A 14962-nucleotide genomic window follows, 5' to 3' on the forward strand; every position below is an offset into this window, starting at 1 on the left:
AAGCCAGAAGGGAGTGGCATGATATACTTAAGGTGATGAAAGGGAAGAACCTACAACCAAGATCACTCTACCTGGCAAGGATCTCATTCAGATTCGATGGAGAAATCAAAAGCTTTACAGACAAGCAAAAGCTGAGAGAATTCAGCAGCACCAAACCAGCTCTACAACAAATGCTAAAGGAACTTCTCTAAGTGGGAAACACAAGAGAAGAAAAGGACCTACAAAAGCAAACCCAAAACAATTAAGAAAATGGTCATAGGAACATACATATTGATAATCACCGTAAAAGTGAATGGATTAAATGCTCCAACCAAAAGACACAGGCTTGCTGAATGGATACAAAACCAAGACCCATATATATGCTGTCTACAAGAAACACACTTCAGACCTGGGGACACATACAGACGGAAAGTGAGGGGATGGAAAAAGATATTCCACACAAATGGAAATCAAAAGAAAGCTGGAATAGCAATACTCATATCAGATAAAATAAACTTTAAAATAAAATGTTACAATCCAAGGAAGGACACTACATAATGATCAAGGGATCAATCCAAGAAGAAGATATAACAATTATAAATATATATGCACCCAACACAGGAGCACCTCAATACATAAGGCAACTGCTAACAGCTATAAAAGAGGAAATCAACAGTAACACAGTAATAGTGGGGGACTTTAACACCTCACTTACACCAATGGACAGATCATCCAAAATGAAAATAAATAAGGAAACACAAGCTTTAAATGACACAACAGACCAGATAGATTTAATTGATATTTATAGGACATTCCATCCAAAAACAGCAGATTACACTTTCTTCTCAAGTGCGCATGGAACATTCTCCAGGATAGGTCACATCTTGGGTCACAAATCAAGCCTCAGTAAATTTAATAAAACTGAAATCATATCAAGCATCTTTTCTGACCACAACGCTATGAGATTAGAAATGAATTACAGGGAAAGAAATGTTAAAAACACAAACACATGGAGGCCAAACAATATGTTACTCAATAACCAAGAGATCCCTGAAGAAACCAAAGAGGAAATCAAAAAATACCTAGAGACAAATGACAATGAAAACACGATGATCCAAAACCTATGGGATGCAGCAAAAGCAGTTCTAAGAGGGAAGTTTATAGCTATACAAGCTTACCTCAAGAAACAAGAAAAATCTCAAACAATCTAACCTTACACCTAAAGGAACTAGAGAAAGAAGAACAAACAAAACCCAAAGATAGCAGAAGGAAAGAAATCGTAAAGATCAGAGCAGAAATAAATGAAATAGAAACAAAGAAAACAATAGCAAAGATCAATAAAACTAAAAGGTGGTTCTTTGCGAAGATAAACAAAATTCATAAACCATTAGCCAGACTCATCAAGAAAAAGAGGGAGAGGACTCAAATCAATAAAATTAGAGATGAAAAAGGAGAAGTTACAACAGACACCGCAGAAATACAAAGCATCCTAAGAGACTACTACAAGCAACTCTATGCAATATAAATTGGACAACCTGAAAGAAATTGACAAATTCTTAGAAAGGTATAACCTTCCAAGACTGAACCAGGAAGAAATAGAAAATATGAACAGACCAATCACAAGTAATGAAATTGAAACTGGGATTAACAATCTTCCAACAAACAGAAGTCCAGGACCAGATGGCTTCACAGGCGAATTCTATCAAACATTTAGAGAAGAGTTAACACCCATACTTCTCAAACTCTTCCAAAAATTGCAGAGGAAGGAACACTCCCAAACTCATTCTATGAGGCCACCATCACCCTGATACCAAAACTGATACTACAAAAAAAGAAAATTACAGACCAATATCACTCATGAATATAGATGCAAAAATCCTCAACAAAATACTAGCAAACAGAATCCAACAACACATTAAAAGGATCATACACCATGATCAAGTGGGATTTATCCCAGGGATGCAAGGATTCTTCAATCTACGCAAATCAATCAATGTGATACACCATATTAACAAATTGAAGGAGAAAAACCATATGATCATCTCAATAGATGCAGAGAAAGCTTTCGACAAAATTCAACACCCATTTATGATAAAAACTCTCCAGAAAGTAGGCATAGAGGCAACCTACCTCAACATAATAAAGGACATATACAACAACCCACAGCAAACATCATTCTCAATGGTGAAACACTGAAAGCACTTCCTCTAAGATCAGGAACAAGACAATGATGTCCACTCTCACCACTATTATTCAACGTAGTTTTGGAAATCCTAGCCATGGCAATCAGAGAAGAAAAAGAAATAAAAGGAATACAAATTGGAAAAGAAGAAGTAAAACTGTCACTGTTTGCAGATGACATGATACTATACATAGAGAATCCTAAAAATGCTACCAGAAAACTACTAGAGCTAATCAATGAATTTGGTAAAGTTGCAGGATACAAAATTAATGCACAGAAATCTCTTGCATTCCTATACACTAATGATGAAAAATCTGAAAGAGAAATTAAGGAAACACTCCCGTTTACCACTGCAACAAAAAGAATAAAATACCTAGGTATAAACCTACCTAGGGAGACAAAAGACCTGTATGCAGAAAACTATAAGACACTGATGAAAGAAATTAAAGGTGATACCAACAGATGGAGAGATATACCATGTTCTTGGATTGGAAGAATCAACATTGTGAAAATGACTATACTACCCAAAGCAATCTACAGCTTCAATGCAATCCCTATCAAATTACCAATGGCATTTTTTATGGAACTAGAACAAAAATCTTAAAATTTGTATGCAGACACAAAAGACCCCAAATAACCAAAGCAGTCTTGAGGGAAAAAAACAGAACTGGAGGAATCAGACTCCCTGACTTCAGACTATACTATAAAGCTACAGTAATCAAGACAATATGGTACTGGCACAAAAACAGAAACATAGATCAATGGAATAAGACAGAAAGCCCAGAGATAAACCCATGCACCTATGGTCAACTAATCTATGACAATGGAGGCAAGGATATACAATGGACAAAAGACAGTCTCTTCAATAAGTGGTGCTGGGAAAACTGGGCAGCTACATGTAAAAGAATGAAATTAGAACACTTCCTAACACCATACACAAAAATAATCTCAAAATGGATTAAAGACCTAAATGTAAGACTGGATACTATAAAACTCTTAGAGGAAAACATAGCAAGAACACTCTTTGACATAAATCACAGCAAGATCTTTTTTGACCCACCTCCTAGAGTGATGGAAATAAAAACAGAAATAAACACATGGGACCTAATGAAACTTAAAAGCTTTTGCACAGCAAAGGAAACCATAAACAAGACGAAAAGACAACCCCCAGATTGGGAGAAAACATTTGCAACCGAATCAATGGACAAAGGATTAATCTCCAAAACATATAAACAGCTCATACAACCCAAACCAAAAATGGGCAGAAGACCTAAATAGACATTTCTCCAAAGAAGACATACAGATGGTCAAGAAGCACGTGAAAAGCTGCTCAAGATCACTAATTATTAGAGAAATGCAAATCAAAACTACAATGAGGTATCACCTCACACCAGTTAGAATGGGCATCATCAGAAAATCTACAAACAACAAATGCTGGAGAGGGTGTGAAGAAAAGGGAACCCTTTTGTACTGTTGGTGGGAATGTAAATTGATACAGCCACTATGGAGAACAGTATGGAAGTTCTTTAAAAAACTAAAAATAGAATTACCATATGATCCAGCAATCCCAGTACTGGGCATATACCCAGAGAAAACCGTAATTCAAAAAGACACATGCACCCCAATGTTCACTGCAGCACTATTTACAATAGCCAGGTCATGGAAGCAACCTAAATGCCCATTGACAGACAAATGGATGAAGAAGATGTGGTACATATATAAAATGGAATATTACTCAGCCATAAAAAGGAATGAAATTGGGTCATTTGTTGAGACGTGGATGGATCTAGAGACTGCCATACAGAGTGAAGTAAGTAAGAAAGAGAAAAACAAATATTGTATATTAACGCATATATGTGGAACCTAGAAAAATGGTACAGATGAACTGGTTTTCAGGGCAGAAATTGAGCCACAGATGTAGAGAACAAACATATGGACACCAAGGGGGGAAAGCGGCAGTGGGTGGTGGTGGTGGTGGGATGAATTGGGCGATCGGGATTGACATGTATACACTAATGTGTATAAAATTGATGACTGATAAGAACCTGCTGTATAAAAAAAAAGTGATTAAATGTAAAAAAAAAAAAAAAAAGAGATCAACTAGTGACCCACACTGATGGGTTTAGCCAGGTTTTATTTAAATTCTAGATTCTAGATGACTGTGACTCAATAGGCCAAGATGCCCGCCTCCTTTGTTTCAATTTGGTCCTTAAAATAATTTCTCTCTTAGAATTAGGTATCACTTAGGGACTCACTATATTTTAAAGGAGCGTTCTCCTTTTAATGTCTCCCGACATTCACCTTGCTAGCTTTGAATTTCTGATTCTTCCTTGGCACCTGCCTCTCTTACTTGTTCTGGTTCAGGGAGGCCACTGGATGAGCTCCATTGTTTAAATGCCAACGTTGTTTCAACCCCTAGATGTGGCACCTGGCTCATTTGGTAAGGATGGCCCTCTCTGGCATGGTTCCAGGATCTTCCACACCCGGGGACTGGCCTCAAGCAGCGCCTCCGAGGCTTGGTCAAGAGGACCCAAGAGATCAGGGAGTCTGCCACTTAAATTGGAGAGACCAGGCTGCGAATAAGCAGCGCCCCTAGTGGGCCTCAGTGGGAAATCACCTGTGCAGGGACGGAGCCACCCTGGCCACCCCAGGCATACGGATCCTTATGCTCTGAGGAACTGGGCTTCTAGCTGGCTGGTGAAGACCAACAGTTTGAGATGCTCAGTGCACTCCTCATGGAGAAGCCTCCTCTCTTCCCGGAAGCCTTTGCATTGAAACCAGGGGGCTCTGTGCACTTGATAGATGATACCTGTTAGCCCCTAGTGTCAGATGTACAGACGGCACCTTGTCTACACAGGCACAGATGTGACATGGGACAGCCCAGACACTCATTTCGGTCCAAGCCAGTGCTTTGGAATCACAAAACCAGTCCAGAGCGGGCCCAGGAGAGAAGTGAGCAACTGTGATGACCCCCGGCTGTGCTAAGAAGAGAAAAAGATGACCCCAGAGGCCTCATCATGGTCTCCCCCTCTGTGCCTTTACACACGGTCTCAAGGACTGGGGAGGTCACAACATTGCTTGCACCCAAGAAAGCCAAGGGTTCGGCCCATGTTCCTTGAACCTGAAGAAAAACTACCTCGACCAGCCTGTGTTGGTTTACAGAAGAGTCGGTGGGAAGAATGGAGAAGATAAATTGTCTGCCTCCCAGCCACCGTGATTCCTATGACCCTGAGGACAGGGAGATGCAGGCAAGCATCTCGGAGCTTCCCGCTCCACGGGCCGTGAACATTCACTGGCGACAGAAAGGGGAAGTGTGTCCCTCTGGGAGGAGGGATGCTGGTGGCCTTTAGTAATCTCCAGATTGCAGTTCATAAGCACCACGGTGCTCACACAAACAAACCCAGTGTCAGGGAAGATTTTCCTGGAGAGCAGAGAAAAGCTGATGCCATAGGAGGGTGCCTAAGTCGGCCCTGAAGATCAAACTCTGCCTACCTGCCTGGAGACAGAGGATTAAGTAATTAGGTGATATTTATAAAGTGTGAAAACAACAGGCGGGCCCTGGCATCTGTTAACAATATCAGCTCAATGGGTCCCAAGCCATAACGTGGTTCTGCCTGGGAGCCTCCTGACAACAGTGCCTGCCTCTTTCAGCGCTTCCCTTTCTCTGCTTTTAGGAGTGGTGGAGTGGTTGGGAAACGTGGCTGTTCCTTGGGACAGAGAGGAAAGCCCTCTCTCTATGGTGCTTTGATACCAACACTTCCATCCAAGTGGCTTATGGTCAAACGGATTTGGAAGATGGCTTCCCAAATCCTAGGAGCCTCTCTGATTTCAGGTACTGGGAGTCGTGTGGAATCCTACTCCAAATGCCTGGTTTCGCTCCTCCAATTAGAGCACCTAGCCTGGGCTAGATCATAAATGCCTCAACTGTGCCAACTCTTGTAGCAAGAATCTTTTTTACTCCTGGCCACCTGGCATGTGTGGGTTAGCTTCATCCATCCATCCATCCATCTATCCATCCATCCATCCATCATCATTCCCTCCAGTCCAATATTTACTAAGGCGCCAACAGTGAGCCTTGTACCCTCTCTCCAACAAAGAAAAGAAAAAAAAAAAACAGTTTTACCCTTTATGAGCTTACAAGGCAGTGGGAGAGTTAGGTATTAGGGAAAAAAAAATACATAAATGAATGTAAAATTCCAACGCTGAGAATGCTACAAAAGAAAGGTACTGGTGCCCCGACAGTGTCTGGGCCAAGGCAGCCAGGAAACTTCATGGGGAAGGACCACTGAGTTGAGCCTTGAAGGCTGACAAGGGATGGATGACGCACAGCGGTGACGCTGGGGCCTTCCAGGGAAGAGGCTGCTGGAACTGCAGTGCGGCTGGTGGACTGAGGTGCAGGATACGAAGGCGGGGTTGGGGAGGGGGACAGGACATGTGGACCATGCTATGGGCCGTGGGATTCACTGGACAGGTTTTAACTATTTCAGACAATCTGGCTTCGCATTTCCACCAGGAAGAGAATGTGGTCCCCTTGTTTTGAAATGTGTTCTCCAGTGATCATGTCACATGTAATAGGTTGTCCTGAAAGCCAGTGCTGACCTACAGACAAGGAAGTATAATTATTTGCAGAGTACTTTCCATGTCCCGGGCTCTGTACTATTTGTTCTCTATACTGGCTCACTTAAAAGGCCACAAGCCAAGGAAGGGGATGTGATTATTAGCTCCATTTTACAGAAAGGAAACTGAGGCTTAGATATGAACTAGAGCACAGATGTGCAGAAGTAAATGACTGGCGTGGAAGTTGAGTCCAGGTTTGCTTGACTCCAAAGTCTAGATTCTTACCCCTTGCCCCTTATATTGTCTCCCCATTCATTCATTTAATGAACAATGACTGTATACCTACTATATTTTAGGTACTGTGTTAGGTCCTGTTCATTCAAGGATGCACAATATCTTTAGCCTAGGAGGCCCCAACATCCACATTAAGTGGGTGCACTGACCCTCCCGGGGACTAACCCTGTGAGCAAAACCTCAGTAACCTCTGCCCCAGGACCCAAGATAACCTGCCAAAAGCAAGCCAAGCAGATAAAGACAGAGACCAGTGATTCCTTTCAGGAAGATAAACTTGATCTTTAGGAAGAGCACCCAACTGCCTCAAGGACTTTTACAGTGCCTTCATTCACAGAAAGATAATAATAAAACCGTGTCGCTCAAGCCACCTGATGACATTTAAAACAGAGACCACCTCTTGTGGATTCATACGGAAGCTGGCAGTCCCTTGGAAAAGAGAAAGAATGCTGTGTTTGGACATAAGAGGATCTCAGTTGACGTCTCAGCTCTACCATTTCCTGGCTGAGAGGCTCTGGTTGACCGACCACCTGTTCTCTCTGAATCTCAGACCACTCATCTGTTAAAGAGAAACAGTAACACTGCATATCTCTCTCTGCTCACCCCCATCCATCCTCCATCCAAAGGGTTAGTAAATCTCAGAGGCTCTGTTACAAAATCCATCCCCGACGGATCACTTCTACATCCACCAGGATCACCCTCATCCAGCCACTGTCATCCTGCCAGGAATATTTCCATCAGCCTCCTGCGGGTCTTACAGATTCCACCCCAGGTCCTCTGCAAACCATCTTCACATAACAGTCAGAGTGATGGGTCTACAAACCTGTTCAGATGGTGCCATAGCCCTGCTTAGACTCCTCCAAAGGCCACTGTCGTAAGAACACAGTCTTTACCAAGAGAAGTCTTCTGAGACTTCACTCTTGCGGGTTCCATGCCTCAGGGCCTTTGCAGAAGGACCGTTCCCTCTCAGAAGTTTGCAGGGCTGGCTCCTTACCCAGACCAGCCCACCCTCTCCAGGGAAGCTCTCTTCCCCTTGGCCTCACCATGTCTGCCACTCTTAGCAAACCACCTGATTTGATCTGCAGAACAACACTGAAGAGCTTAATCACTGACCGCTTTCTTTCTTCCCCCTAAAACTTAAGCTCCGTAAGAGACTCTTCTCCCTTGTTCAGCTTTATTTCTAGTGCCTAAAACTTGTTCATAGTAGATGCTCAACAAATATTTGACAAATGGAAAGTGCATCCTGGCAGAGGTTGTTCTGAGAATTAAATAAACCGTATATGCACGGAAAAGGCTAGCATAGCACCTGGCCCATGAAAACCCCTATGTAGCCTTTTTTTTTTTTTTTTTCGGTATGCGGGCCTCTCACTGTTGTGGCCTCTCCCGTTGCGGAGCACAGGCTCCGGACGCGCGGGCTCAGCAGCCAAGGCTCACGAGCCCAGCCGCTCCGCGGCATGTGGGATCTTCCCGGACCGGGGCACGAACCCGTATCCCCTGCATCGGCAGGCAGACTCTCAACCGCTGCGCCACCAGGGAAGCCCCCCCATGTAGCCTTTTTAAGCATAGGTGTACCAGGCACAGCTCCTAGAGAAAGCGCTTCAATGTAGATGAAGATGCCTGACACGGGAAAAGAAACTCACTGGCTAGAAAACATGAGCCCAAAGTAGTTAATGCTATGTTAAATGTCTATGAAATATCAACTTTATGTCAACCAATCAAAGGCAACTTACACCAACTCTCTATCTATTTACATAAAATTAGTCATCACGGGATATCTGAGCCTGTAAAAATGTTTGATAGAACATGGCATGCCCTTTAAAAGCATGAGCACCCAGGATGTTGGAGAGTCTTACAAAAAAACAGCCCTACTTTTTGCTTGCTTTCTTAATCACTCCCAAGGTTAAAAATTAATAGCTAGTAATAGTTATTTTTAAAAGGAGGAGGTCAAAACCACTCCATGGCGGCTGCATTAAAAATGTGATTTCCTTAGCACTTTTCTGTGTTGGAAGTTACTAAAAGTACCAAGCTAACTTTCTGGAAGAGTTTCTGGGAGGGCAGCTGCCTATAAAGGAATTAAATGTTCCATATCAGAGGTTCTTTTATCAAGATAAAGTAATTCAAGCTCGTTAATGTGGTGAGTGAACATGATTAAACTGAAAATAGAACAACATTAATATTTTCTCCCAAAATAGCAGAAAACCATGATTTCAATGTCAAACTCCTTTTAAAAGCAATCGTGGATTTACTTCTTTGTTTGCTAATTTGGGTGGAAAATGTGATGGTCTTTCTCGATGTGTTCTGATTTAAAATAGGCTAGTTATTTAGGCGTTCTCACACACTGGTACATGCCCTTAAAAACTGCTTTTAACCAAGACAGGAAGCAATCTTTAGCACTGAAAATGCAGCTAACAAAGAGATCCGTCCACCAGCAAAAACAAAAACCATTCTCAAAAACCGCGGCGTTGGCTTAGGGGACTGGAGAGGACAAAGGCCACCCACTGTCCTCTTCATTTCCTTTGCTTTTATTACATTATACAGTGTCACTTTAATTAAGCCATCAAATCAAATTATCAGATCAAGTGGTTTTGATTCCACTGTGGTTTGAACAGGTTTTGTTAAATTAATAAACCATATGTTTCATGTTGTTGGAAGGGAAGTTATTTTTCTCTGTTCACTGTTCCAAAAGTCTTCACAATAGACAGTATTCAGCACTTAATCACCGAAATGCTCTTCCATGTGCCCGGGATGTGTTGCAGAATAACTAAAATGACAGCGCATTAAATCCCAAAGTCTGTCTAAGTTATTTACCGACAAAGGGCAGAGTGGTGAATTGGATGTCCCTCGAACAATCTACCAAGCCTAAATATTGTTTCCATTTACTGGAAACTAAAGCTTTATATTTTTTTACGGATGACATCCATTATAAATCTTTCTTCGGAAACATTACAATATTAAGGTGACTTTTCCCCCTTTCTTTTGGTGTCGTACGTGGCGATGCATCTCATGCTTGGAACTGAATGGCTTGATCCTGTTTTCTCTATTCTAGTATGTCTGATCATCCTGACAGAAGGGCAGGGTGGGGGCACATCAACTCAAGCATCCCCTGCTGTGCTGCTCAATGAACACTAGTCAGTGATCACAGCCAGGGAACCACGGAAGTGGGGCTCAGTCTACAGAGGCTCCACTTATACTTCTGGAGTGGAAGATGAAGTGGTCTTAAGGTGGATTGGTCAGTGAATGGTTACCAAGTTAATAAACCTCTAATTGGTCCTAGGATCTTGTAGTGTCATGGAAAAGCAGAACCGACCGATGGACACTTCCACAGTCACGGCCGCTGTGAAAATACCTTCAAATAAGCCTCAGATGGGGTTCCACCATCTTAGTTTGAGCCATTCCCTAGAGCAGGGGTCAGTACACTATGGTCCCCAGGCTAAATCTGGACTGCCACCTATTTTTACAAATAAAGTTTTATTAGAAGACATTTTCTATACCTACTTATTTATATACTGTCTACGGCTGCCTTCACGCTACAGTGGCAGAGCTGAGTAGTTGCAACAAGAGATCACATGACCCAATACCTGGTCCTCAGCCAGAAAAGCTTACTGATGCCTGCCCTACGTAATTAATTAAGTTTTCTTTCTTCTGTGACAATAGCCCAATAAATGCACAGCTCTATGCTCAACATCATGGTTCTCGTAGGCACCAAAAGCTTCCAATAATGATCAGCTAGAGAATGCCAATCAGACAGGGTTTGTTCTTTTTGAATCACCTGAAGATTACAGAATACCACCCTTCCTTTTCTAATATCTTTTTTGCACATGCCTGGAGAAGAGAAAGGGACTCTTCTTTTATACTGGCTCTTTTCTACTCAGATCTCGAAGGTCAATCATCTAAGCACACTGGGCTGCCTGATGACTGCCAGCATCTGTGGCTGGCTTTCAGCCTTTGGTGCCATGGAATGACCTGAATTTTCTTGGGGAATACAAGGAGGAGCATTTGGTCCCATGGACCATGGTTTTATGAAATTTAAAACAAATACGAACATCATTTAAAAACAAATAGGAACATCATTAGTCATTAGGGAAGTGCACATCAAAACTACAAAGAGATACTATTTCGTACCTAGTAGGATGGCTAAAATAAAAAAGATGTGTAACAAGTGTCGGCGAGGATATGGAGAAATCAGAACCCTCCGATGATGCCGATGGGAACGTACACTGGTACAGCTGCTTTGGGAAAAGTCTGGCAGTTCTTAAAAAATGTAAACAAAGAGTTGCCCTATGACTCAGGAATTCTACTCCTGGGTTTATATTCACGAGAAATGAAAACACATGTCCACACAAAAATGTGAACACGAACGTTCATAGCAGCAATATTCGTAAGAGCCAGAAACTGGAATCTATCAATTGATAAACGGATAAACAAAATGCGGTCTATCCATACAATGATATCTTATTTGGCCATAAAATGGCATGGAATTCGATACATGCTTAAATGTGGATGAACCTTGAGAAGATGATGCTAAAGGAAAGAAGCCAGAGACAAAAAGCCATATATTGTACAATTCCATTTATATGAAATCTCCGCAACAGGCAAATCCGTAGAGACAGAAAGTACGTTAGTGGTTGCCTAGAGCTGGGAAAGAAGGAGCGACAGGAGAAAGAGGAGTGACTGCTAATGAGTCTGGAATTTCTTTTGGGGGGTGACAAAAATGTTCTGAAGTGGGTAGTAGTGATGAGTACACACTTTTGTGAATATAAAAAACCACTGAAGTGGACACTCTAAAAGAATGGACTTTATGGTATGTGAATTAAATCTCAATAAAGCTGTTATGGAAAAAAACAAATAGGGATACTATTTAGCAATAAAAAGAAACGAGCTACTGATCCATGCTACAGCATGTATAAATCTTAAAATCCTCTGTCAAGTGGAAGACAAGAGCAAATCAGAGGTGGCCTGGAACTGAGGTTAGGAGAAAGAACTGATTGCAGGTGGGCGTGAAGGAACTTACTGGGATGATGAAAGTGTTCTAAAAGTGGATGTGGTGATGGCTGTACGACTATAAATTTATTGAAAATTATTCAATTGTACATTCACAACAACTGAACTTTATGGTATGTAAATGAGGCCTTTAAAAAATGTTAAAAAAACAGAAAACGATCTTACAGTGCTGGCAGAAGTGTAAAGCGGTCCATATAGTCATGTTGGGAAACTGTTCAGCAGTATCTAACCAGATCTGAAAATATGTGTGTCCTCTAGGCTGTAGTCATTTTGCTGCTGGGTGCATACCCAACAGAGATCTGTCCACATACTCATTAAGAGCCATGTGCAAGAACTTTCATGATTACCAAAACATGAAAATAATCCATATATTCATGTATATTGAAATGGATAAATAAATTCAGGTGCTGGCATACAGTGAAATTCAACCGTAAGAAAGAACAAACTACAACTGCGTGTAATAGCATAGATAACTCTCCAAGCCCGTGTAAAGCAAAAGAAGCGAGACACAGAAGAGGACTTACAGACTGATTCCATTTATATGAAATTGACCAGGAGGCAAGGCTAATTCACGGTCACAGTTACCCCTGGGAAAGGATAGTGTCTAGGAGTGAAGGAAAGGAAGTGCTTCTGGGAAGCAAGTGATATCAGTTTCTTGATCTGGGTGTTTGTTACTCAAGTATATTCAGTTTGTGAAAATTAATCAAGTTGTGTGCATATTACGTGTGCACTTTTCTGTATGTGACACTCCAATAGTAGGTTTAAAAAAGAAAGAGGAGTGCATCTACATCTCTCTCTGTGTCTAGAAAGATCACAGAACATTTTAGTATCCACCCATCTTAAGAGTCAGCAATGGACACACCATGATCATTGTAACCTTGTAAAATGAAGAACCAATTCTCTCTATCTAAGGATGGGTCCATGGCTCTGCTCAAATTCAGAGAAAGCCCATTCAGTGGAAGATCCTGGCCACTCTGACAACTTAATGCAATGAAAACCAGTATCCTCTCCAACTTCCTTAGGTAAGAAGGGCTATGCATCCTCTCTGTACAACTGACGTATCATATGTTCAGTCCACTTATTAGGAAAGAACTTTGTAATTGTCGTAACGTCAGCAATTCTGAGCTACCAGATATTATACTCACTCGTGATATAAATTCCTCATCTGGGACTTCCCTGGTGGCACAGTGGTTAAGAATCCGCCTGCCAATGCGGGGGACACGGATTCGATCCCTGGTCTGGGAAGATCCCACATGCCACGGAGCAACTAAGCCCGTGCGCCACAACTACTGAAGCCCGCGCACCTAGAGCCTGTGAGCCACAACTACTGAGCCCACGTGCCACAATTACCGAAGCCTGTGAGCCACAACAAGAGAAGCCACCGCAATGAGAAGCCTGCGTGCTGCAACGAAGAGTAGCCCCCGCTCGCCACAGCAACAAAGACCCAATGCAGCCAAAAATAAAATAAATTAAAAAAAAAAAATAAAGAGGCCATGTGATGTCTGGTGGGGGTGGAGAGCTGGAGGGAGACTTCTTGGCTGGTACGGAAGTTAGTAAGAAAGCTGCAGATTGGGGTGTTGGGAGCAAGTCTGAGGTCCTGATGTTTGAGCTCAGAGACAAACACCTGATCACGACAGGGAAACAGTTAAAAAGTAAGACACCAAAAAGCTTTAAGACATCAACTAGTTAGGGTTGATGCTACAAAGTTAAATTACAGAGAGAAGGACTAATATGTTACTAGTCAAAAGGGCGATTCTGAAAGTATCTAACTGAAGTTATTCCCACAAATGCTTCTACTTATCATCCAGACAAGTCACTTTGAGCACAGAAACGTGCTTTTAACATGTTCCAATTCTTGGCCGGTTCTGAACACCTTTTCATTTAAAGTAATTTATGATAAGGAATCTTCCTCTGGGCAAGGGCACTTAATCCAAATATACCTTTAGAGGCTTCTGTCCCCAGTGGGTTTTCTAAGAAGTCTGTCATGTCGTGGTTCCAGGCATCACGGACGGCAGACTTGGACACCACCCTGTCGTTCAGGCCCTGCTGTGGCCGAAAGTTATTTCTCAGATACTCCACTGACTTGACGTGGTCTTGCTGCTCCGTGGTGAAGATGGAATAAAAAGCCTCGAGCTGAACAGAGAACCAGAGAAAAGGAGAAAAAAGAACATCGGTTAGAAAGCTATGGGGTCCAAAGCCAATAGGGGTGACAAGAACACAAGATGGCAGGAAGTGCCCGACAAAGCCGCGTGGGGCAAACCCAGCAGGACACAGGCTTCCTGCTGGAATCACTGCCAATGGGCCTATCTGGCTGCGGTTTCTGTCCTGCCAACTAACCAGGAAAACACTTCACTTGAGGGTATATAGAACTTTCGCAGTTTGTGTCTCAGACAAGAGGCCCAGTCTTTCTGCAGCAGCCTCACCGCCCCTCCGGCCCCCAGCAAGATCTTCAGTATTACAGGAAGCAGCATAGAGTTACAGTGAAACTGGCAGCTTCTAGAGCCAGACTTCTTGCGTGGGAATTCTGACTCCATGGCTCAAGCACTCTGTGACGCTGAGAAAGTTGCTTAACTTCTCTGAGCCTCAATTCTTCCTCAATAAAACGGTGAGAATTACAGTAGCATCGACCCGATAGGGTTTGGGTCAGCATTAAATGAGACCATCCATGTACAGTGTTTAAAACAATTCCTAAAGCGTAAGAGCTCAGGAAATACTTGCGATTTAATTCTTACTAAGCATCTTCCTACACACTAGGGATCCAGTTCAGCAGTTGCTGTCACAAAGTTGCCAAACCCATGGTGTGCAGGTTAAACTGCCCAAGTTCAACATTTACCAGATGGGTCATTAGAGCCAAAGTATTCAAGCTTTCTGTAACTCAAGTTTCCTCATCTGTAAAACAGATACAATACTAGTACTGCCTATCTTAAGGTTGTTGAAAAGATTAAAATCTAT

At 42.3% G+C, this 14962-nt stretch overlaps 1 protein-coding gene across 2 annotated transcripts in view; it reads right to left on the reverse strand.

Annotated features, from left to right (window-relative positions):
- The window catches only part of PTPRG (protein tyrosine phosphatase receptor type G), a 736510-nt gene that overhangs the window by 127686 nt on the left and 593862 nt on the right, over window positions 1–14962 (reverse strand). For both annotated transcript variants that reach the window (XM_082848957.1, XM_082848956.1), the window contains exon 8: window positions 13951–14143. In XM_082848957.1, coding sequence (XP_082705083.1) covers window positions 13951–14143 — 193 coding nt within the window. The remainder of the gene's footprint in view (window positions 1–13950; window positions 14144–14962) is intronic.

Source organism: Leucopleurus acutus, assembly GCF_964270905.1.
Source record: "Leucopleurus acutus genome assembly, chromosome: 10".
NCBI lineage: Eukaryota > Metazoa > Chordata > Mammalia > Artiodactyla > Delphinidae > Leucopleurus > Leucopleurus acutus.